The sequence below is a fragment of the Melanaphis sacchari genome, unplaced genomic scaffold (assembly GCF_002803265.2).
Source record: "Melanaphis sacchari strain LSU unplaced genomic scaffold, SCAv2.0 Contig2_pilon_pilon, whole genome shotgun sequence".
Taxonomy (NCBI): Eukaryota; Metazoa; Arthropoda; class Insecta; order Hemiptera; family Aphididae; genus Melanaphis; species Melanaphis sacchari.
This window is the reverse complement of record NW_020271173.1, coordinates 2,774,528-2,796,457: the sequence shown is the minus strand read 5'-3', so window position 1 is coordinate 2,796,457 and position 21,930 is coordinate 2,774,528. Positions and strand designations below refer to the sequence as shown.

At 27.7% G+C, this 21,930-nt stretch overlaps 4 protein-coding genes across 8 annotated transcripts in view; 2 read left to right on the top strand and 2 right to left on the bottom strand.

The window, feature by feature from the left end:
• Positions 1 to 3,162, top strand: part of LOC112595927 (60S ribosomal protein L4) — a 6,125-nt gene extending 2,963 nt beyond the window's left edge. Inside the window, exons 6-8 of the mRNA XM_025341331.1 lie at positions 793 to 1,064; positions 2,605 to 2,764; positions 2,836 to 3,162. Of these exons, the coding sequence (XP_025197116.1) occupies positions 793 to 1,064; positions 2,605 to 2,764; positions 2,836 to 3,132 (729 nt within the window). The 3' untranslated portion in view covers positions 3,133 to 3,162. The remainder of the gene's footprint in view (positions 1 to 792; positions 1,065 to 2,604; positions 2,765 to 2,835) is intronic.
• A 3,431-nt stretch (positions 3,163 to 6,593) lies between these two features.
• LOC112596017 (cyclin-dependent kinase 20-like) lies at positions 6,594 to 9,026 on the top strand. Its single transcript, XM_025341455.1, has 5 exons — positions 6,594 to 6,839; positions 7,367 to 7,555; positions 7,927 to 8,205; positions 8,455 to 8,682; positions 8,856 to 9,026. Exons 1-5 carry the CDS (start codon positions 6,663 to 6,665, stop codon positions 9,024 to 9,026), a joined length of 1,044 nt encoding a protein of 347 aa, XP_025197240.1. The 5' UTR covers positions 6,594 to 6,662.
• Positions 9,027 to 9,453: 427 nt separating this feature from the next.
• LOC112595824 (actin-interacting protein 1) lies at positions 9,454 to 12,931 on the bottom strand. The gene is made up of 14 exons (XM_025341193.1): positions 12,672 to 12,931; positions 12,478 to 12,599; positions 12,317 to 12,407; positions 12,107 to 12,254; positions 11,859 to 12,039; positions 11,621 to 11,776; positions 11,425 to 11,553; positions 11,261 to 11,365; positions 10,762 to 10,864; positions 10,417 to 10,631; positions 10,232 to 10,351; positions 9,990 to 10,154; positions 9,693 to 9,843; positions 9,454 to 9,612 (listed from the first exon to the last, which is right to left on the bottom strand). Exons 1-14 carry the CDS (start codon positions 12,685 to 12,687, stop codon positions 9,503 to 9,505), a joined length of 1,812 nt encoding a protein of 603 aa, XP_025196978.1. The 5' UTR covers positions 12,688 to 12,931; the 3' UTR covers positions 9,454 to 9,502.
• A 1,642-nt stretch (positions 12,932 to 14,573) lies between these two features.
• LOC112595875 (sideroflexin-2) lies at positions 14,574 to 19,680 on the bottom strand. Of its 5 annotated transcripts, none has more exons than XM_025341264.1 (9): positions 19,594 to 19,680; positions 16,190 to 16,382; positions 15,945 to 16,115; positions 15,672 to 15,870; positions 15,482 to 15,607; positions 15,333 to 15,399; positions 15,153 to 15,255; positions 15,011 to 15,058; positions 14,843 to 14,951 (listed from the first exon to the last, which is right to left on the bottom strand). In XM_025341264.1, exons 2-9 carry the CDS (start codon positions 16,339 to 16,341, stop codon positions 14,843 to 14,845), a joined length of 975 nt encoding a protein of 324 aa, XP_025197049.1. In that variant the 5' UTR covers positions 16,342 to 16,382; positions 19,594 to 19,680. The 5 variants fall into 5 exon arrangements, with proteins under 5 accessions (XP_025197052.1, XP_025197049.1, XP_025197051.1 ...); XM_025341266.1 differs by having other exon boundaries at positions 19,622 to 19,646; XM_025341263.1 differs by lacking the exon at positions 19,594 to 19,680 and adding an exon at positions 16,978 to 17,240.
• Between the last annotated feature and the right edge of the window lie 2,250 nt (positions 19,681 to 21,930).

Genomic DNA, 21,930 nt, shown 5'->3' with positions numbered 1-21,930 from the left:
CCTGTCATAGCACAATTTCACACTTTAATTATTAATACTTGATTCTTATGAGTGGTCTTATTGTGCAAAATTAAGATTTGATTATTTCACAGTCGCTGCTATAATTAATTATTTATTTGCTGCATACTCCAAAATAATTATAAAAAAATTTTGTTAATAAATTGTGCACAGTATCACACTTATTCATTGTATAGTAATGTCATGAGTGGTCTTTTTGTGCAAAAGAAAAACTGATTGTTTCACAGTCGCCACTATATTTAACATGTATTGATGGCATACTCCAAGACATATCACAATCTTTTGTTATAATGGTTCTTCTTTTTGAAGTTAATTTATTTTAGTATTAAATTTGTTAAAATTACAACTTAAGATATTTAATTAGTAGTTCAACAATGTATGTTATGCCATGTAAAAACTAATGTGTTGTTTTCTATTGTCAGTATATTGATAGTTTTATAAATTACGGATACACCTTATGTACTTCACAATTTTTTTCTGTTCATGACAATCAATATATTTTTACTACAAGAGATTAGTGTTGGGCGTATAGGTAAATTCTAATTAAATTATTTTAGCAGTATTGGGTTATCTTATTTAAAATAATTTTCTATATTGTAATTTCAATTTTTCTTGATAAAAATATAAACCACTTACTGATGGTATTCAAATAAAATTATTTGGTTTCTTAAAATGTTTTAAATTCTCTTTTACTATTTTACCATCCTTGTAATTCCATTTATACATTTTGTAAGTTTTAATAATAACTATGAGAAATATTGATGTATGTTCTAGGGTTTAAGAAAAGCTTTCCGTAATATCCCAGGTGTAGATTTGATTAACATCAGAAAATTAAACTTGTTGCATTTGGCTCCTGGTGGTCATGTTGGACGTTTTATCATCTGGACTCAATCTGCTTTCCAAAAATTGGATAGTCTTTACGGTACATGGGACAAAAAAGCAACTCTGAAGAGTGGCTATAACTTACCTTTCCCCAAAATGTCTAATACTGATCTGACAAGGATTCTCAAATCTGATGAACTCAAGAAGTACTTGCCAGCTCAAAGGTAAATGTTCCATTGAAATTTTATTTGTAATTTTTACTCTAAATCACTATTATGATAAAAATACCATATTGCTATTTTTAAACTAAAGAATTTATGTAGATAAGTAGTTGAATAATTATTAATCAGTATCTATTATTATATTGGATATGATGAGGAAATCTTGGTCCGTGTTGTTGATATTGTATGATGATTTCCAGTTAATTACATTTTTCTGATCCAATATATAATACAAATTGCATAAATCATAAGACTAATAAATTAATTTAAATTAAAGACAATTATGATGAGAAAAATACTTGGTCCGTGTTCTTGATATGATATGATAATATCCAGGTTTTTTAAAACTTCTGATTAAACTTAATCAATTTAAATTTAAGAATTATGATGAGAGAAATGCTTGGTCCGTGTTCTTGATATGATATGATAATATCCAGGTTTTTTAAAACTTCTGATTGACTAATTAATTTAAATTTAAGAATTATGATGAGAGAAATGCTTGGTCCGTGTTCTTGATATGATATGATAATATCCAGGTTTTTTTAAAACTTCTGATTAACTTAATTAATTTAAATTTAAGATACAATTATAATGAATAAAATGCTTGGCCGTGTTCTTGATATGGTATGGTTATATTTAGGTTTTTTTAAAAAAAAACATTTAATTCTTATAGTTAAAACAATATAAATTGCCTAGTTCAAATTTTTAATCCCATTAAAATTGTATCATTTCATATTACTAAGTCTTCACGCATGATCCTATAATGCATGTTGATAAATATAATTATTGGATTTCTTGAGTATTAAAACTTGCTCTTGTTTAATTGTTCACACAAGTTCTGACTTAATGTCTTACATTTAAGTAGGAATATAAAAATAATATTTAGGTGACATTGTCTTGTTGAGTATAAAACATTTATTATTGTGCTTACAAAAAAATATGAATAACATGCTAATCATAAACTTATTTATTTAATATTGGTCTTAAGAATTCAACAAGTAATTTAAAATAAACTAAAGTAATTACTAGTAACAAGTATTAAAATTGGATATGATGTAAATTCTGATGTTGAAAGTACAGTGATTCAAAAAATTATGCTTTGTTTTAATTTCTGATCCAATAAATGTAAATTGTAAATAATAATACTCATACTACAGAATTAAATTAGTTGGATATGACGATGATTTTTGATTGATTTAACATTTATGATTATTTTAATTGCTTTGTTTTAATTCCAGATCCAATAAATTTTATACCTAACTATTAATTATTTTATTTCATAATTGTATACATTTATTAAATAATAGATATGTATTTTCAAAATTTGTTAAGTCCTTATTAAATTAAAAAAAAAAAAATTAATTTATATAAAATTATGAATAGATAGTTGGAAATGACGATGACATTTTTTGTTGAAAACGATGATACTTAAAAAAAATATGCTTTGTTTTAATTTCTGATCCAACTAGTTAAATTAATAAGTATCTATTTGTATTTAGTATTACAAATTAATATACTTAATATAATCTGTTTTCATTTTTAGAACTGGATCAGTTCGTCGCACTCGTAAATTGAACCCATTGAGACACGTACGCACCATGCTTAGATTGAATCCTTACATTGCAGTTCAAAAACGAGTTGCAAGTAATGAAAACAAATTAAGAACTCTAGCTCGTGAAACTTACTTAGCCAAGAAAGAAGGTGTAAGTAAAACATGCGTATTTTTATTGAACTTGATACAGACAGTAGAAATAATTAATTTTATTATTTTCAGAGACCAACCACTGAGAAGGGTGAAAAATTATTAAAACGTTTCATCAATGAAAAGAAAATGTTACGTGCTGCCAAAATCAAGGCCAAGAAGGTTATTGCTGTTAAAGGTCTACGTGATATTCATGAGAAGAAATTGGAAGCGTACAGAAAGCGACTTGCTGCACGTGGTGGAGCTCCGCCTACCAAGAAGTGCAAGAAACAATTACCCAAGCCAAAACCTAAGGCTGAGGTTAAAAAACCTGCACCTGCTACCAAGGCTGCACCAAAGGCAAAATCGACCGGTAAAGCTAAGGCATGATTGGACTAATAAACAAAATTATTTTAAAAATTGTTGTTTTTTTTTCTCCTTACAATATTCTTTTCTTTAAATTGACTAATACTTCAATTTTAAAACTTTCAAAATATTGTATAATTTAATATTTCTGGTACAATTTAATTCAGATATATTTTAAAGTCATTATGAGTATACAGTATTTTTTCAATGTTAAGGGGAACTACGGTTCAATCCTAAAATGAATGTACTGGGTGTTAGTTGTAAATATATTATGTATGTAATTACTACACTTACATGTACTCAAGTATACAACATCAAATTTATGTACAGCGTAATCCATTTTATGTTGGCTTTATTATCAATAAATGTATTAAAACTAACATGAATGCTGCTTGGCGCAAATTTATATTATTAATAATTATGAAGTTTAATATCGCCAAGTAGAAAATTAAGGCTGTTCCTACATTAAAAATAATATATCCTGACTGGTTCATTATTGCAGTAGCTACGAGTAGTATGTGTGAGGTTTGTTTAATAATTTTTATTCATAGTATACAAGTTTATTTTAAGAATTAATTTTTCTTAATTCATCTCCTGATATGGTATAATTGGAGAACGTTATTTGTTGGTTCGATTTTTTTTTTTAGTGTAAACAGTATACATATTTGTAACTGAATAAATAAGAAACATTTTTAGTATAATAAGTACTAACTTGCAAAATAAAAAGTATATAATTTTTACATACTCAATGAGCACTTTAACTAGCATTAGTAATATTAATAACGATAATATCATCGTCAATAAAATTATCAATTTTTGACCCATACATTTAGCAATAGCATAGTTTTTTCATGGATACCTGGATACTGCGGAATAACTGGCAACAAAAGGGTGGACAAACTAGCCAAGGAAAAATCGAACAATCTAAATCTACAAACCGTCTAGAATATAAACTCAGACAAAGATACTAAAACAATTATATACAACCGATTTAAAAACGAATGGCTAAAAATGGACGCTAAATTATACAAAATAAAAAGAACTACAGAAAAATAGAATAATCCAATCTTCCTCAAAAGAAGAGATGAAGTTATTTTAAATTGCCTCAGAATAGGTCATACACACTACACGCGCGCATATCTCATGAAAAAAGAACCTCCCAAAATATGTGATACATGCGGACACCCAATCTCAAACATATCCTCACAGAATGTAAAGACACTCAAGAGGCCCGAATAAAGCGGTAACGGGTCATTTCCCCGTAAAATATTTTTCCGTCTAATACGTTTTCCCGTGCGACATTTCCCCGTCCCCGTAATTTGTAAAATGTTGTTAATTAATAATAATAATAAAAGTATATAAATAATAATATTAATAATAATAAAAAATTTGAGAAATAATTATAATAAAAAATAATGCTATTGGTATACGTTATTACAGACACATAAAATAATTTGTAAAATGTTATTTAATAATAATTATAAAAAATATATAAATAATAATAAAAATTAATGCTACTGGTATACGTTATTACACTATTACAGACACATAAAATAATTTGTAAAATGTTATTTAATAATAATAATAAATATATAAATAATAATAAAAATTTTGAGCAATAATTATAATAAAAATTAATACCTTATATTTGTAAATTATGAGCAATTCCAATTAAATATTCATTTAAATTACGTTCATGGTAAGAACGTACATCGATAACGTACCTAAATCTTTATAGGTAATTTATATTTGATAAAACCTATAGGTAATAATAAATATATATCTAAGTTAATTTGTCCGTACAAGGTGCAATATAAGCTATATAAACATTTATACTATCTTTATTTGTTATATCTTATATATACAGAGTGATTTTTTTATCAAACAATACTCATTATTTCCAAAAGTATTCATTTTTTTGAAAATTATAAGGATAAAAAATATTTAAAAATATAATTTTTTTATAAAAATGTTGTTTTTTTAACAATTTGAAACTATGTAAAAAAATATTTTCAAAAAAATGAATACTTTTGGAAATAATGAGTGTTGTTTGATAAAAAAATCACCCTGTATATCCTTCTTTTGACGAAGAAATGTCTAACGGGGAAAATCGCTGGACGGGGAAAGCGTAACGGGGAAATGTATTACGGGGATTCGTCCATGAATCGAATAAAGCACCTTCACGACGCACTCGTCCAAACGAAGAAGCCATCCAAAACATACTATTATTTATGAAAAATATTAAATTGTACAACTTAGTTTAAGTACCTTGTAAAAAGCTAATGGTCCCGTTATCAAGGCTTTCCTTTTTTTTTCCATAAATAAAAATATATATATATTAAATATTTAGTCTAATCACTCACATGACTTGTAAATATTTGTAACTTTCTTATAATAAAATAAATGTTAGAATGGATAATTGAGACAGTGAATCAGTAATGGTGAAGAACTCCATAGGTAATTTGTTATATACTCGAGGTTATATTAACCTACCAATATTTTTAACCATAAAATCTATCTCCAATGTTCTAGCGAGGAAATGTATATTTGTGAATTAGCTGACATAAATTAAATTATGCAATTTATCGTTGATTTACCCTATTTTTTTTAACTTTGTTCAATGTAATCTGCACTTATTTTAACACATTCGTGGGTAGTTTTGACCAAATATAAAATACAGGTTGAAAATTATATTAAAGTTTAATATAATTTATTTTTTTTTTTATTAAACTATTGTATGACTATTTTACTTTTGGTAATCATTAATCAATAATATTCCTGTACAAAATACTTAACCGTATAACCTACCTACATTATATTATAATAAATAATTTTATTAAGAATTAATTCAAGTTCGGTTTACCAGCTGGCAGCTACTTACATATTTATTATAAATAGTAAAATAAATTATTTATTATTAAATAAATATATGTAGGTAGTAGGTAATTATTAAACGCATAGTATAATTGTCTCCAATCACTCCATTCAGAACTTCTTCAGCGACCTACTTCAATGGCTATATAAATAGTCAAGTATAAGTACTTACAAGTAATAATTTACTGTAAAACTCAGTTTTATGTATATATTTATTTATATTTTTTTTTGTCATCCATGTGATTGATACAATAAAATCATTAATTTCAATAGGTAGGTAGTCAAATGGGTTACTATAAATTCAGTATTTGTTTGCATTTGCACTCTATATTTCAAAACTAGATGACGTTAGTACCTTAAAGTCATGTTGACTTCTTAAGTAAGTAGGTAGGTATATCAAATAACGTTCAATAATTTCCATAGGATTGCCCAATTGGATTGTGCACTTTAGTCTAAAATGTGTAAATTTTTGTTCAATCGCACATCAACTAGATGAAAATTAAGACGGCAATGATAATATGGTTGCTCGTTCCTAAATTGATGTGTTGCCGTGGCAACCATATTTAACATATCATTGACGCAGTGCACAACATTGCAGCCATTATAAGACCTATGGGTTTTTAATACTAAAATCTAACATTAGGTACTTCACAGACCACAGTTGCATTTAAATTATATCAATGGAAAGTTATAAAATATTGGAACGGATTGGAGAAGGAACGCACGGGCAAGTGGTTCAAGCCATGGAACGGTCTACTGGTAAAATAGTCGCCATTAAGTGCGTACGTTCGTCGGACAAGGCGTCAAAGAACTTGCTACGAGAAATTGAATCACTGAAAGCGCTGGATTCCGATTACGTTTGTTATATAAATATAAATAACTAGGCACTAGCGTTTGGTCGATTGGCATAAGTGGAGGTTAGTGAATCTGGGCTTAATTCTTTGAATAATTTACAGATCTATCAGAAAATGTTGCGTTTATCTTGGCTATCGTAACTTATAATTTTAATTTTTATAGCTTATGAATTATAATATTCGAAAAAATGTCAATTATTTATAAATTTAATTTAATTTATTTGATTATTATTAATCAGACATTAATTATATGATGTATGTACCTATTGTTAATCGTAACACAATAAATTGACACGTTTAGTATAAACATTAAATAGGTATATAATAAGAGATAAAAAATATTGGAAAAATTCATATACTTTGGGGTTGAAGGCGTGCTAGTTTATATGGGTAAATAAGGCTAAAGTTTATCAATTGTTTGTTTCCCTCCGATCAAAGCCAGTTCTACAGTTCTACTTAATCTCCATCTACGTAGCAATGTGTTTTAGATGGTAAAGCAATAAAATATTCAACTGCTCTCTGTTTTTCAGGTCGTAAAGCTGTTAGATCATTTTTGTCACAGTTTCAGTTTCTATTTGGTATTAGAGTTTGTGGCTTCTGGCTTGCCAGAGATGTTGTATGATGACGATGTTTTCCTCGACGATTCCCATTTGAAAACATACGCTCGTATGCTCCTCGCCGGTGTAATGCACATGCATACCACCAACATCATGCACAGGGTAATGACTAATGGAGAAAGAAAAGTCACTGAATAATAAAACAGATTTTTTTACATCAACGTATTTTAAAAGTTTTATACTAGATGGACAATGTGACATATCATAAAATGTAACCTATTTGCTAGTACCTGCACTATTTTTTATTTATTCTTTTAGCTTCAAAAAATAAAACCTTCTAAGATTACCATGTATGATTTAATCGCCAACTTTAGAATTAATAATTTGATTAATTTACCTAATTAATTTTCATAGATAGGTAGATTATTAATAAATCGATTCTTATCCTAGATTTCCAGTACAGTTTGTTTTGTGCACGTGTCATCGTCTATTCGCCTTACAATTAATTTTATGATTTCGTTTGTTTCTAATAGGATCTAAAACCAGCGAATTTGCTGATAAGTTCCGAGGGAGTATTAAAAATAGCGGATTTCAGTTTGAGCCGTCTGCTACTGACAACGGCGGCTGCTGACGACAATGTCGATGAACAACGTAGCGGGCGCAACCGATGTTGTTACACAGGCCAAGTAGCGACACGCCGATATCGTGCTCCTGAACTTTTGTTTGGCTCTGTCCACTACGACCAATCAATTGATATGTGGTCGGTCGGTTGCATTTTAGCAGAAATGCAAATGAAAACTCCTCTATTCGCGGTTAGATGATTCGTTTGTTTTTTCTCTAACATTTCATACTGCAGTGCAGTAGTTACGACTTACCTTTAGTCTGTACGCCAATTATTGTGACCCAATGGCTTAAAATTCTTCGAGATATGCACTTTTTTTTTAATAGTTGATGAGAAAGATTCATTTTTAACTTAAGTATTTTGCTATAATTTTTTTAAGCATTTAACTCTTTACAGCAAATCTCTGTTTATGAAACGTAAAATATTATTTCATTTTTAGGGTGATTCTGATATGGAACAGATTGCTATCGTTGTACATAATTTAGGGACTCCAACTGATGAAACTTGGCCAAATAGGAATGAAATGCCAGATTACAATAAATTAAAGTTTACAAAATGTGATCCAGTACCAACAAATGAATTGTTGCCTGATGTTGATGAATTTTTAGTTGATTTAGTGGGAAAATTAATTTTATACAATGCGGATAAGAGATTAAATGCATACGAGGTACTTCAGTTATTCTTTCATATTATAATTTTTTTTTTTTTTTGTATCAAAACCGTTATAATTGTAATTATAGAAAGAACTTGTAAACAAAAAAATGGTTATATCATTAAATTATTATAGTATGACAAATTAGAACATTTAAAACTAATATAATATTTAAAACAATTTTCTAGGCATTACTTCATCCTTATTTTTTTAATGAACCATTGCCATGCTTAGAACATCTAATGCCAAAACCACCAAATGATCATAGACAAAAACTTATGCAAAAACCAATCGAAGTAATTGAAAATTTGGAAAGAAATTTTAGTTGTTTATACCAAATACTTGATGAAACGTTGTAAATTTGTAATTAAATAATATTGATTTGAAATATTTAATTAATAATTTGTGATAATTCACAAGTGTACTTTTTATTTATAATATATTCATATAATTAATAAGTAAAAATAAAAAAATTGTTTCAAAGTAGTTATTTTATTATTCATTACATATTAGAAAAATATAAATGCAAATTACATAATAAAGTATAGAGAGAAATTAGAAAACTATAAAATAATAAAATGGTTAATAATAATAAACACTTTTGAAAAAATAAATAAATAAAATATATTTTTCATTGATTGAAATCTATAATATTGGCAAAACCATAAACCTAATTGTTATTTAATAATAATAGGACACCATTTATCTGTGAGTGCAATTTTTTTCATTTTGGGATTTACTTCATTAAAAAAATATACATCTATTGGTTAATTAATAACTCAAAAATAAATAGTCAAATATATATATATAATATATTTTAACTTGCAGTACCAGATTAAATGGGAGTAACATTCCAGATTTTTGTATTGCAGTCTTGTCCAACTGACACTATAGTTTCATCATCCAACCACAGAACACGAGTAATTTGACTTTGTGGATGAGCATCTAAAATAAAAATAAATATATATATATTATTATTTAAAAATATCACAACTTGATTTAAACTAAAAAGCCTTGATATTAACTTTTTATTATTGTATGTTTATTTGGCGAAGTAACACTCCATACGATGATAGTGGTGTCCAAACTTCCACTGGCTACTTGTTTTGAATTTGGTGACCAGGCAACACTGTTAACACGTGCATTATGGAAACCCCAATCTTGTTTGTGTGCCAGCTAAAATAAAAATAAAAAAAAGAAACAAAATTAATGAAAATTAAATAAAAAACAATATTATATTATATTTCTTATCGGCTATCCAATTGTAAAGTAATAATAATATAGCATATTTGTTTTAGAATTTAAGTATTCATTTTACTTACATTGAATTCGGGTACTTTGTATAGTATAACTTTTCTGTTCGCATCACTTGCTACTAAGTACTCTCCATCAGGTGAAAAAGAACAGTCTGTAATTGGTCCCAAGTGATCACACTCCGCGACAAATTCCAATGTGTAAGTGGAATCATTAATCTTGTATATGTGTACCTAGATATACTTATCAATTAAACCATGACGACCATTGTGTGTAATACATGTGATTTTTAGTCGTTATATACACTTACTTTATTATCTAAAGCTCCTCCAACCGCAACAAAACCAGCGTCTGGACTAACAGCTACAGATGAAGGTTCATAGTCCACAGGCAAATTAAAAACTTTTTTTTCGTTTTTCAATACTATTATCTAACATATAAAATTTTCATATTAAAAATACTAATACTTTGCTCATTAAATATGTTCTGTATAACCTCTTTAATCGTAACCGTGACAATCACATTACTGTTGAAGTCCATTCCTCTTGGTTGAGCATTTAGTTTGATTTGCAAGTCTGTGTATGAATTGGATTTAATATCAACTTGCCTAAGACTGTCATCAATTCCACATGTATACAAGTAGTCATTGTCCAGCTTCATTCCATTGATTTGATTTCCATGACCTACACCTTTTACTCTGTCGTTTTCACCTAATTGTATTTATAACAGTAATTAACAATTATTATATTTTTCTGAACTGGAAGAAATAAAAAAAATATATCTTTTTAACAATATTTTATATTCAAAATTTTAAAATGGTATAAAATACTCAGTAGTTACCGTTTGCAGCATTCCAATTTGTGATATTGCCATCGTGAGAGCCAGTATAAATAGTACTACGATCTGGACTCAGTGCTAATACTGTAATTGGTTTATTATGACCCTAAAGATGATAAATGTATTTATTACATTTATATTCTTTTAAATCAAAGATTTTTGAATTTCATTAATATATTCTTTCATAATATTTAATTAATAAACATTTTAAAGCGCTGTTTTTATTTTTACTTTTCTCTATTCAATTAAAATAAAATTATTTTAGTTCAATACTATAAAATAAATACAAATGATATTCAATAAATCCGTAAAATGGTTAATATTTAATATCATCGAATATAATTTATTTTAGGTATGAGTATTTAAAAAAAATGTATACTTTTAAAATATAAGTATAATATAAATATATTATTTTAAGTATAATTTCAATTAAAAAATATTCAGAATTTTTTTTTATGAAGAACAATACATTTAAACAATTATAAAAGGCAATTTTAATTACCTTAATGACTCGTAGGGGTTTCTCAGGATTGTTGACATCTAGGTAAGTAATAAAACCATTAAGAGAAACGGTTAATAAATAATTTCCTTGCCACAAACAAGAAACCTATTAAAATACAAAAATATTATTAATTTAATAAATTATCTAACAAAATAATTACAAACCTGTTGATCTTCAACTTGATTTCCTATCACAAATTCACTAACAACAGATTTTGTTTCTACATCCCACAGTTTACAAGTCTTATCGCCAGAAGATGTTAATAGTTGTGTACTATCAGCACTCCAAGCAACCTAATAATGTTTAATAATACATTAAAAAATTATAGTTAAATATATTTTTTTAAGTGTTGATATTTACTCCATAAACTCCTCCTTTATGTGCTGGACTACCAATTTCAGCAACAAGATCAGCATTAGTACCTTCATACAAGAATACTTTACCATCAAAACCTGCTGATGCGAAAAAATTACCATTGGGTGAAAAACGTACTGCCTGAACAAATCTCGAGTGTTCCTATAATATAAAAAATTAAAGAATTAGGTAGGCTTACTTTATTTCAACAAAATAAACTGAATTAATCAAAGATAAAATTTACTTGTTTGGTCATTTTGAATTTAAATGGTGGACCTTCAAAAACACCAATTGTGTTATCTTCACTACCAGTCACTATTCTAAATGGACGACTAGGACGGAAATCACACGAATTAATTGGTTTGGATTGACCTGTTATTTCACCAACTGAAGTACCAGTTTCCGACATAAATACATGACCAAATCTATAAAAATATAGTATAAATACTACACTAAAATCAAAAGCATAAAAAGTTAAATGATGTAACATACCTCTCTCGGCCTTCGCCAACAACCACCATCCGTTGATTGTCTGGAGACCAAGAAATGTCTTTGATCGGCCCTCCAAAAGGATGGAACTCATTTTTTAGTATGTGTTCTTTATTCACAGTATCCCAAATCCTTACTTTTCCTGATTGATCTGTAATCAATACATTATATTGGTCTAATATTTTATTCATTTAATTTTATTTGATTTCATACCACCAGATGCAATGTAAAATCCACTAGGGGAATACTTAGCAACATTAACGGCACATGAGTGTTCGGTGTAAACATCTGATATCGCAGGGTTCTTCACAAAAATAAATATAACAAAAATTAATCAAATGTTTATTGACAACGAATTAAATATAGGGCCTCACCTCAATATCACGTATAATGACACTGTTACCGTTTGTGTAAAGAAAATTTTTTCCCTTAGGATCGCCGCCCAACACAATCGGCTGCCCTCTTTGAGTGCGTGGTAGAGTTGAGTAAATGTACTCTATAATCAAATGGTAAAATTACTTATTAATCGCTCGTTAACAAAAATCTATCGATTACGATGATGACTCACTGTTGGAATAGGACATAGTGTATAAAGATACTGTTGTAGGTAAAAATGAAGCACTAATAAAAAATAAATCACTAAATTATGAGTTGATACTTATTTCGGGTGTAATGGATCTATTACGTGAAAATGAGAACACACAATAATAATAATAACTATAATAATAAAATTAGACGGCGGGACTGTTGTTTGTAAGGTATTTTAGTGTGTAAAATGTAAATGTGTAACTATTTTATTCTCGCAGACCACAGAAACCTGATATGTTTGAGGCTGATGATAAGCATATTATTATTATAAAGATAACTGTACCGAGTCAACCAGGATTACCATATAAGGAATAGCAAATCATTTATTTTGTGTAATTTTAAAATGATGATAAATTATTATTGTATGTCACGGAGCGTATTTATTGTGTCCATAATTCAACGAGTTCAAAGGATCATCACTTTATGATATTTGTTGTCGTCAAGTAGAGAAAGTCGCATTCACTTCAAAATGTTCAAAGTTCAAATAGTTTAAACGATTTCGAATACACAGACGTGTTGCAGCTCACTTATTATTTTCTTATCACAAGATATTTCCATAACACAAGCTAACTTTTCTTATCATCTACGGTATTCGCCGTAAAGACCGGCCTGAACGCCCTGAACGGGTGAAGCGAATTCCTTACTGAATAATGAGTAATGACCATAATACAATAAAATTGTATATAATATTGTAATATGAGTATGAACTATAGTTCCTCTTTCAATAGTTCATAATTATTAATTAATGATATGATATTAATTGGTTTCAATCATAATTTAGGATAATAAAAATATTAAATCTTAAATCCAACTGCTAAATTTCAATTATTACAAGAGTCAAAATTGAGGTTTAGTATATTTAATTAGATAATTAGTCAAATTCACTATTAAAATTCGCTTTATCGTACATAGTAAAATATATCATAGACAATAGCAGTAATTGAATGTCAATTGTTTAGTATTAATTATTTTGGTGGAATAAGTAAAATTACTGTCTGTTACATTTACAAGTTATAACCATAGTAGTAGGATTTATAAGTTATTGGAAAAGAATTTAAACGGATATTATTGGGTGGATACTATGTTTAAATTCTTTTCAGATTATATTAAGACATGGTAATCTCACATACACTTATTTTGTCTTACAATTACACGACATAGGATATTTACATTAAATTAACCTATTGTCAAATTTAAAGGTTGCAAAATTGTCGATGTTTTGTTATAACTTAATTTTCAAACAAATAAAAGTTTCTAGCATTAACATTTTAAAACACTCATAACAAAAAATATCGAAAACTCACTTAAGAGAACACAGTCAATGTTGATGTTTTGTTACACACTAGCAAGGCACTCTCTTAACAAAAAGAAAAGTTGTAACATGAGAGTAATAATAGTATATCAGATTTTTTATTAGAAAAATTATGTAATAGTTAAATGTTACAAATATATTGCTTATTTGAATAACTTATCATACAATAAGTACTATTATCAGAACATTTAGTTGAATAGTGATGTTTAAAACTTATTATTATACAGATCAAAAGATTTAAATATATGTATCTATTAGGTTCACAAGTTAAAACAATAGTAAATAATCAGATCTTAAATATTTATAAATATGTGTATAGAAATAAACTATAATAATTATTGACTTTTTTTTCTAAACTATGACATGATCACTTGATTCTAATAAGTAGTTGTAATAACAATGATATAATTTATGGCGTACATTTTTCTTTCATCAGACTTACTTAAAATATGAATTTAATTATTTTATTGGAAGCACTTGATACTTATAAATTAGTCATTACATCTGATTTTTATAAATGCATAGGTAAAGCAAAAAAAAATTGTTTATTAAAATTAACGTTGTATATATAAAAAAAAAAAAGATATTTACTGAACAATTATTATGCAAATAAATATGCCAGTAAAAACAAAATAATATGTAATGTTATCATATGTACTTTTCAACTATTCAGCATAATCAAAAGTTTTAGCATACCAAATATCAGTATCCTGTAGTTTTCCTTAGCGAGTATGTGCCCCTAATTAAACAATATTGATTTTTTTTAAACTATTTTATAACAAATAGGAAGTCTAATGAGTACATTATTTAAGATACTATCAGTTAATGAGATTGTAATTTTAAAGTCCTTTATTAGAGTACACAACAACTGGTGGATTCTTGCAGTTGCTCACTATGTCACAGTAAGCAGTATTCTCATATTTCTCCAATGTACTTAATTTAATAGAACTAAAATAAGACATAATGTTTAAACATAAATATTACATAAATTACTTTTAATCATATACCTGAACTGAGGAAACAGAGCACATGCAGTTGGTACCATACCAATTAAACTGAAAATAAAAATTCAATATTTCATCAAATTTGCACATTTCAACGTGTTGATAAGTTTAAATAGATTGTTTGATTTAAAAATACAATACTTACAAACAACCAACAGCAAGTGTTTGGAATGGAGCATGAATCCATGTATTACGCTTGAACCAAGTACTTTTGTTTTCAAGTTTTTCCATTATGACAGGCAGCAATACTACAAATAATATTAAGAAACACTTAAATACACAATCCATAAATTCAATAAAAATGTTAACTATTTTTTTCAATTACCCATTCCAGGTGCACACATAACAATTCTTGATACTATTACTTGAGATATTCCTTTAGCAGCAGCTAGCTAAAATCAACCAATAATTTCAAATTGTGTATTGATAAAAATCAATAAGAAAAAAATAATATTTTAAGGTACAATAAGTTACCTTTGAACAGCCAACTTTATTTTTATCAGCATCATAAACATCTACACCATTCAATAATTCAGTCTGGCGCATCAATGGTATGTTCACACAATTAGCAGCTGCAACCGCAGCAAATGGAACATATCTCTAAAATATTGATCAAATTAGAAAAATTACAATACTATGACAAATAATAAAATTAAAAGCTTACTTGAAAAAAAGGTGAAGCATTGCTGGTCAGGAATTGTTTGAATTTTATGGATGTCACACAAGCAGCTATTGTTGCTGAACCGTAAGCAGTAGCCATTTGAGTTTGACTCAGAGGTGAGTTAGCATTTCGATTGGTATAGTTGACCAAAGCGTTGAACGACTGATTAATCCATTGCCAAAATACTACAGCTGGTACTGTCCTTATTAAGTAACAAAATAAAGTAAATATTAATTATGGTACTTTATATGATTTTAAATTTTAATAATAGCATACTTATAAAAAGACAACATTGCTCCAGTAATAGCCATACCCCCAGGGACTTGGAAGCACATTCGACCAAATACATTTTGTTTTTGTCCAGTATCTGGATGAAATGAACTTTCATAGATCTGTTTGGCAGCTAACAATTGTTCAGTAGTTGTTCCAGGTGGAAGTGTACCATTTCTGTAAAAAACATGAAACATTTTTGAATTCAATTATATTTTAAAATGTCTCATAAGTCATATATTATTTCTCACAAATAGGATGAACGTAAAGACTTGGCATTTTCAAGCTCTTGATCAGTTTTCAGACATAGCATAGGGTTTGTTACCCAAAAGTAATAATGCCATCGTCCAACATAAGTACTCTGATCCCAAGGACATTTCTCCATTTCAAACGTTGAGTCCATTGTAAAATGTAAATATTTTCTTGGTTAAATATCACTGAACACTAAAATAAACAGCAATATTAATATAATTTCTTTTTCAAATAAGGCAAAAACAATTGAATTTTTTATTAATTATTATTAATGTTCAAATAAACTTTACCTAACCAACCAAACTAAAAAGCAGACTATCAAATTCAACAACTGTTTACTGTTTTTTACTTGTCTAAAAATGTTTAAAATAAAACTGTGTAGTGTGTAGGTCGGTAGGACATGTATTTTAACATACTCGCAAGCGAGTACAAAAACTATAATTAACGTCGATTGTATATAAGACTACTAAAATAATCAACAACAGTACGTTCAGATATTAACGATGAGACCTTAGAATATTATAGACTATTGTTCGAATTAACTTCGCAATTGTGTAATTTAAGCGTAGGACCAATGTACACAATGAATAACCCGACCAATAGAAATTCTAAATCAATTACATAAATGATAAAATTGTCATCAAACATGCAATTTTGACCAGAAGACGTGGCTACTGGCTTTAGCTTTTAATAGGCGACACTTTGACAGCTGCCGTCATACGGTCAACCTCAACGCATGTCGTTATCGTACATTATTATTATTACTATTACTATTATTAGTTTTTACCTTTGAAAAATATTACTTAAGCCCGTTCAGTTCCCCTGTACGCTGTTTTTAGAATCGTACGTCTCTTGTATTTATAACAACATTATTTTTTATGAATCATTCACAAATAGACTCGTAAGTCGTGACGGCAATAGTCGCGCCTCCCCGTTTTTATCATGAAGTATGTAAATTGTAAACAAGAGAAGTATATTATTGTATTTTTGTATTCTGTTACTCTTAATTGACGCGTACTCTGTAGTCGAAGCCGATAACACAGTACACAGACACACAGTAATACAGTATACACACATGTTCTGTGCCGATAATAAAAACAAAAAAAATATTGATAAAACAAAAAACCCTAAAAACATGATAATTTTAAATTAATTTCGCACCATGGAGGAATAAATGTGATAAACCTGGTCACCCGCCACCCGGACACTCGGCTATTAGATCCATTCGCGTTGAGATCCAACCACAATTATTTAAGACGGTAAATTATCGTGGATTTAATTATTTCAACTCGCGCACGATTTATTATTTCTTTCTATATAATCGTGATTTAATGTCAAAAAAGTGAAAGCGAAAACCTAATTGTCTTAGAGATGAAACAAAAACCTTTCATAGTTCACAAGGTGACAAGATTATTAATTATTATTGATTATACGCTATGTCATTGATTTTAGAATAGTCTGTTCTATAATCAATAGTCATGTTAATTTACTCATTGCTGGGCAGTGGGCACTGGGCAGTGGCCAGTGGCTAGTTGTTAGTGTGCGGTTGATAGTAGGTAGCTATCAGAATATTTATAAGCCTTATATAGTGAATACTGCTATTACATTTTACGGTAGACATAAATACGAAAAAATACTTATTTTTCTTGAAACATATAAAGACCAAAGCGCAGCAACATACTCCACTTTTTCATGACTCATTGTCACACTACATCTCGATGTCTTTCGCATTTTCGACTTCAATTACCATCTTAAGAACTTTCTTCAATCTGTCCTATCCCGTTCTCTAGATCTAGTGGATTGACCCCCTGAGTAGCTTTAAGTCAAGTTTAATCATCTGCTTGTAGTATACTTCTTAATATTTCGTCCAATCTCTATACGTGACAAAATAACCAGCCCATCTTATATTCTACTATTGCCTGTTTAATTCACAATTCCTATTATACTGGGTTTTCCATATCCATTTTATAATTCTTCATTCATCCTTATTTTAAAAAAATTTCTCTTCGTTCCTGCAAATATTATTTCAATAATATTTTATGAAACGTTAATTTACAGGGAGTTGTGCGTGAATAGTTCATCCGTAGTTCACCGGGCTATCATTTTTATCAATATTTTTTTATCAAATTAATATATACCTATATAATAAATACGATAAATTTAAAATGAAAATTTTTCGAAAATAAATATTTTTTCATTTTGAATGGAGAAGAAATTATCTTACTTAATTCCATTTTATTTTTCTTATTTCAACTTTTAAAGCCTTAGCACACTTGCTTACCTATTTTGAAAAAAAATTAATAGGTTAACGTCTGTTTTATAAAAATGTTTTTTATAAGTATAGTCAGAATTTCCTTTAGTTCCACATTTAACCTCTGACTCTAGGTGCGTTTAATATTTACTTAATCTATATTGTAAAATATTAAATCTAAACTGTATTGAATAGGTAATTATGTTATTACTGATTAATAGTTATTAATTCATTATATATTTACTTGATGGTTCTAAATATTTTTAAATATTACTTTCAATAAATCTTTTGTGACACATATACTTACAGATATCACTATATCAATTATATAGTATAATGATATATAAATATGTTATGTATCATGTCTATATACTAATTGTAGTATTAGTTTGCGTTTCTTTGGATTTTGGCGTTCAATAAAAAGAGGAACCCTTACCATCGGTGTAAGTACTGTAAGTTTGTAACTAGAATTTAATAGTTATGATTAAGTTAGAGACGTTGGAGTCCTAGAAATTCAAAGCTCGAAATAAGCCATAGGAATATTGTGAACAAAACTTCACGTACTCCCTTCAATCATGGAGTCAACTTGGTTAAGAATATATATCCAGATCACTAAATCTGTTTTAGTTGTTATAGTATAGGTATATGATAATTGAACTTTGATTTTCCTCACAGTCCTGCTCTAACATGAACTACAGTCTACATGGTACATTACATATTATTCTTATCATTATATATTTTAAACATTAATAAATGAACGTATTTTTTATACAAAAATTTGAACTAAAGTCTAAAAGGGACTAAAAAGTAAAAATATATAGAAGCCAGGAGTGTTAAAAACTTCTATGAAGGATGACTATAGCACCCCTATTTACGTCGATGTATCTACCTTGAATATTTAATTTATTCTAAATACAATTTGTGAAACAGACATTATAATATACTTTAAATGTGTAAAGAAACGAACAACTGCATTTTAAAAAGAACCTAATAGGTACCAGTTATACCTATTGCCATTGATAATAAATACTAGTAGGTTTTTATAATCATTGGTGATTGCCAATAGGTACCTACCATCTGAAACACTCGACAGCTAAAGACATACGAAAAAAATAATATTATTTTAGTTAATAGGTAGTTTATTAAACTTACCTACTTCAGCAGTTCATCGGTAGCTTACCTACGTAGTTTTTAAGCTGGTTTGTGGGCATTGAGCTATACCAGTTGCCAGTTGGTAACTGAAGATCTATGACGTGAGTCAAACGTTACATTTATTATTTTTTATGCAATTATTATAAGTGCTTCATTGTGTAAATACATTACATTGTTATTTAAAAATAATTATAATAGATACAGTTATCATTTTTAGATTAGTATTCATTTATAAGACTATAGGTATATTATCTATTTCTGATTTCACACTAACTATATATTTTTTAAATTAAGTAATTATATTATTAAAATGAATGATTTTTATAAGTATGATGAGCCAGTTACACTAAAATAGAAAATGTAAGCTTATTGTTATATTATTTATTATTTTTAGTTATAAACGGTATAATTTATTATATTAAATATTTGTCACTGTTCAATAGTGTTAAACGCATCAGTGTATACTATATAATATCTTTTTCACAAATGTTGAATGATTGACAATAATGGAAAAAAAAGAGATTAAATGTCATCGTTGTATTATATTATATATATTTATATAATTATATGCTCGTACATTCTTGTATAACACGTGCTTGATAATTCGCATTGTCAAATTAATATTTTGTTTCGAAATAATATTATATAAATTAATAGTTTTATAGAAATAATAGGTATTGATTTTTTTTTTATAAAAACCTTTATATATTATAATTTTAATACTCAAAATTCAAGAATAAAATATAAAAACATCTATAGACTATAATATAGTTAATTATAGTTACTTAACCATTCATATATATATATATATTATGTACAAATAATGTGACTTTTAATCAATGGTACTCAGTACTCACTACATAATTATTCTTTTAAAATATATATTTAAATTACATTTTTCTTGATCATATCTTGATCTTCAATTTTCCTACAAAAATGTTCTTTCAATTATGTCAATATAATAAAATTCATCCTAATTTTATACTTCAGATTTGCACGCATGAGCTTTACACGTGATCTTTTTATTTTTCTTATAATAGTTATTATAATTTATTTCACGTTATCATTAATTTTTTTTCTTTATTTTCTTGTATTTCGTATCTCCAAATAAAAGTAAAGGTACAACAATTTTTGTTAAAATCTCATTAAATAAGATATAGATAACTACTACGAATATTTAAGAATATTGTTTTTGTAATTTAAAAAAAATATGCTATTCCTCTATGACATTCGATTAATTTTATCAGAATCTAGAAGTGCATACAAATAGTTTATAAATGTATGTTGTAATAATTTTGCATTGAAATCCAGACCCTACAGGGCATAGGCTATAGCATAGGTGGAGATTAGGGAGCGCTTGAGTGGGCTTACCCCCTCCCTCAAAATGAAAGCTCCCCAAAATTATTGAACATTTTCAAAGTATTAAATAGGTACCTATTTTGCAACAATACAAAGAAGTATTTAAGCCCTCTCTAAAATGTAATCAAATATCTGCCTATGGGATACAGTGTGTGAAAAAATAATAATAGGTACCTAGACTAACCGCTCAAATAAATTATTAAATGTTATACATGTTTACTAGTGAGATATATAGTGTTATAATACTATAGTCTGTCAGTATACCTAATCAAATAGATAAGCCGCAGGGCGTTGGCATTCGGTTGGACATAAAATACGGAAAAAAATATTACCTGGCTAATCCTGGAACATATAAACATTAAGATATTTATTTGGCATCTTAAGGACGATTATTTTTTTTCTCGCTGTCCCACTATTTTTTTTAGGACATCCACAGGGGTGATCAGATGGTTGACTAATATTGATTTAGAACTTTTAGGATATAGCAGTAAGAAATTTAATTCTAAATCGCATACAAGTTCAGTTTCGATTCTTAGAAGCATGCACTAGCTAGTGTTATTATAAATAATATTAATTGAAAATTACAATATAGTATAATAAATAATTAATAGTTACTAGATATAGAGTATGAGTAGGGACTAACGGTAACCGGTATTAAATATATGTTCTATTAAAAGTTTCTCATTTTTTTGTAGTCTTTTGAGACTATTTATTTAAAAATTCGTAGGTATATTTTAAATGTGATAAACATATTACATATATCAGTAATAATAATAAACATTATAATATTATTCTTTGGATGGAAAACTGTAGTTCATAATCGGTTTCAAAGATATTTTTAAAATTGAAATTCTGTAGTTTATAATATAAGTAGGCAAACTTTAAGATAGAAATATTCTTATTTCATCAACACCTGTATGATTGTAATAAATATAAACCCCACATGCATTTAATAGAATATGTAATTTAACTACGTAG

What these genes read in the sequence shown, in the direction of transcription:
- LOC112596017 (XM_025341455.1), top strand. Translation starts at nt 6,663, where the DNA reads ATGGAAAGTTATAAAATATTGGAACGGATTGGAGAAGGAACGCACGGG. An exon ending in TGAAAACTCCTCTATTCGCG is followed by an intron (nt 8,206 to 8,454) that starts GTTAGATGATTC and finishes TTTCATTTTTAG; the next exon opens with GGTGATTCTGATATGGAACA. An exon ending in AGAGATTAAATGCATACGAG is followed by an intron (nt 8,683 to 8,855) that starts GTACTTCAGTTA and finishes ACAATTTTCTAG; the next exon opens with GCATTACTTCATCCTTATTT.
- LOC112595824 (XM_025341193.1), bottom strand. An exon ending in ATAAAGGAGGAGTTTATGGA is followed by an intron (nt 11,554 to 11,620) that starts GTAAATATCAAC and finishes AAACATTATTAG; the next exon opens with GTTGCTTGGAGTGCTGATAG. An exon ending in AACCCCTACGAGTCATTAAG is followed by an intron (nt 10,865 to 11,260) that starts GTAATTAAAATT and finishes TATCATCTTTAG; the next exon opens with GGTCATAATAAACCAATTAC.
- LOC112595875 (XM_025341264.1), bottom strand. Translation starts at nt 16,341, where the DNA reads ATGGACTCAACGTTTGAAATGGAGAAATGTCCTTGGGATCAGAGTACT. An exon ending in TCTTTACGTTCATCCTATTT is followed by an intron (nt 16,116 to 16,189) that starts GTGAGAAATAAT and finishes TGTTTTTTACAG; the next exon opens with AAATGGTACACTTCCACCTG. An exon ending in GCTCTGTTTCCTCAGTTCAG is followed by an intron (nt 14,952 to 15,010) that starts GTATATGATTAA and finishes GTCTTATTTTAG; the next exon opens with TTCTATTAAATTAAGTACAT.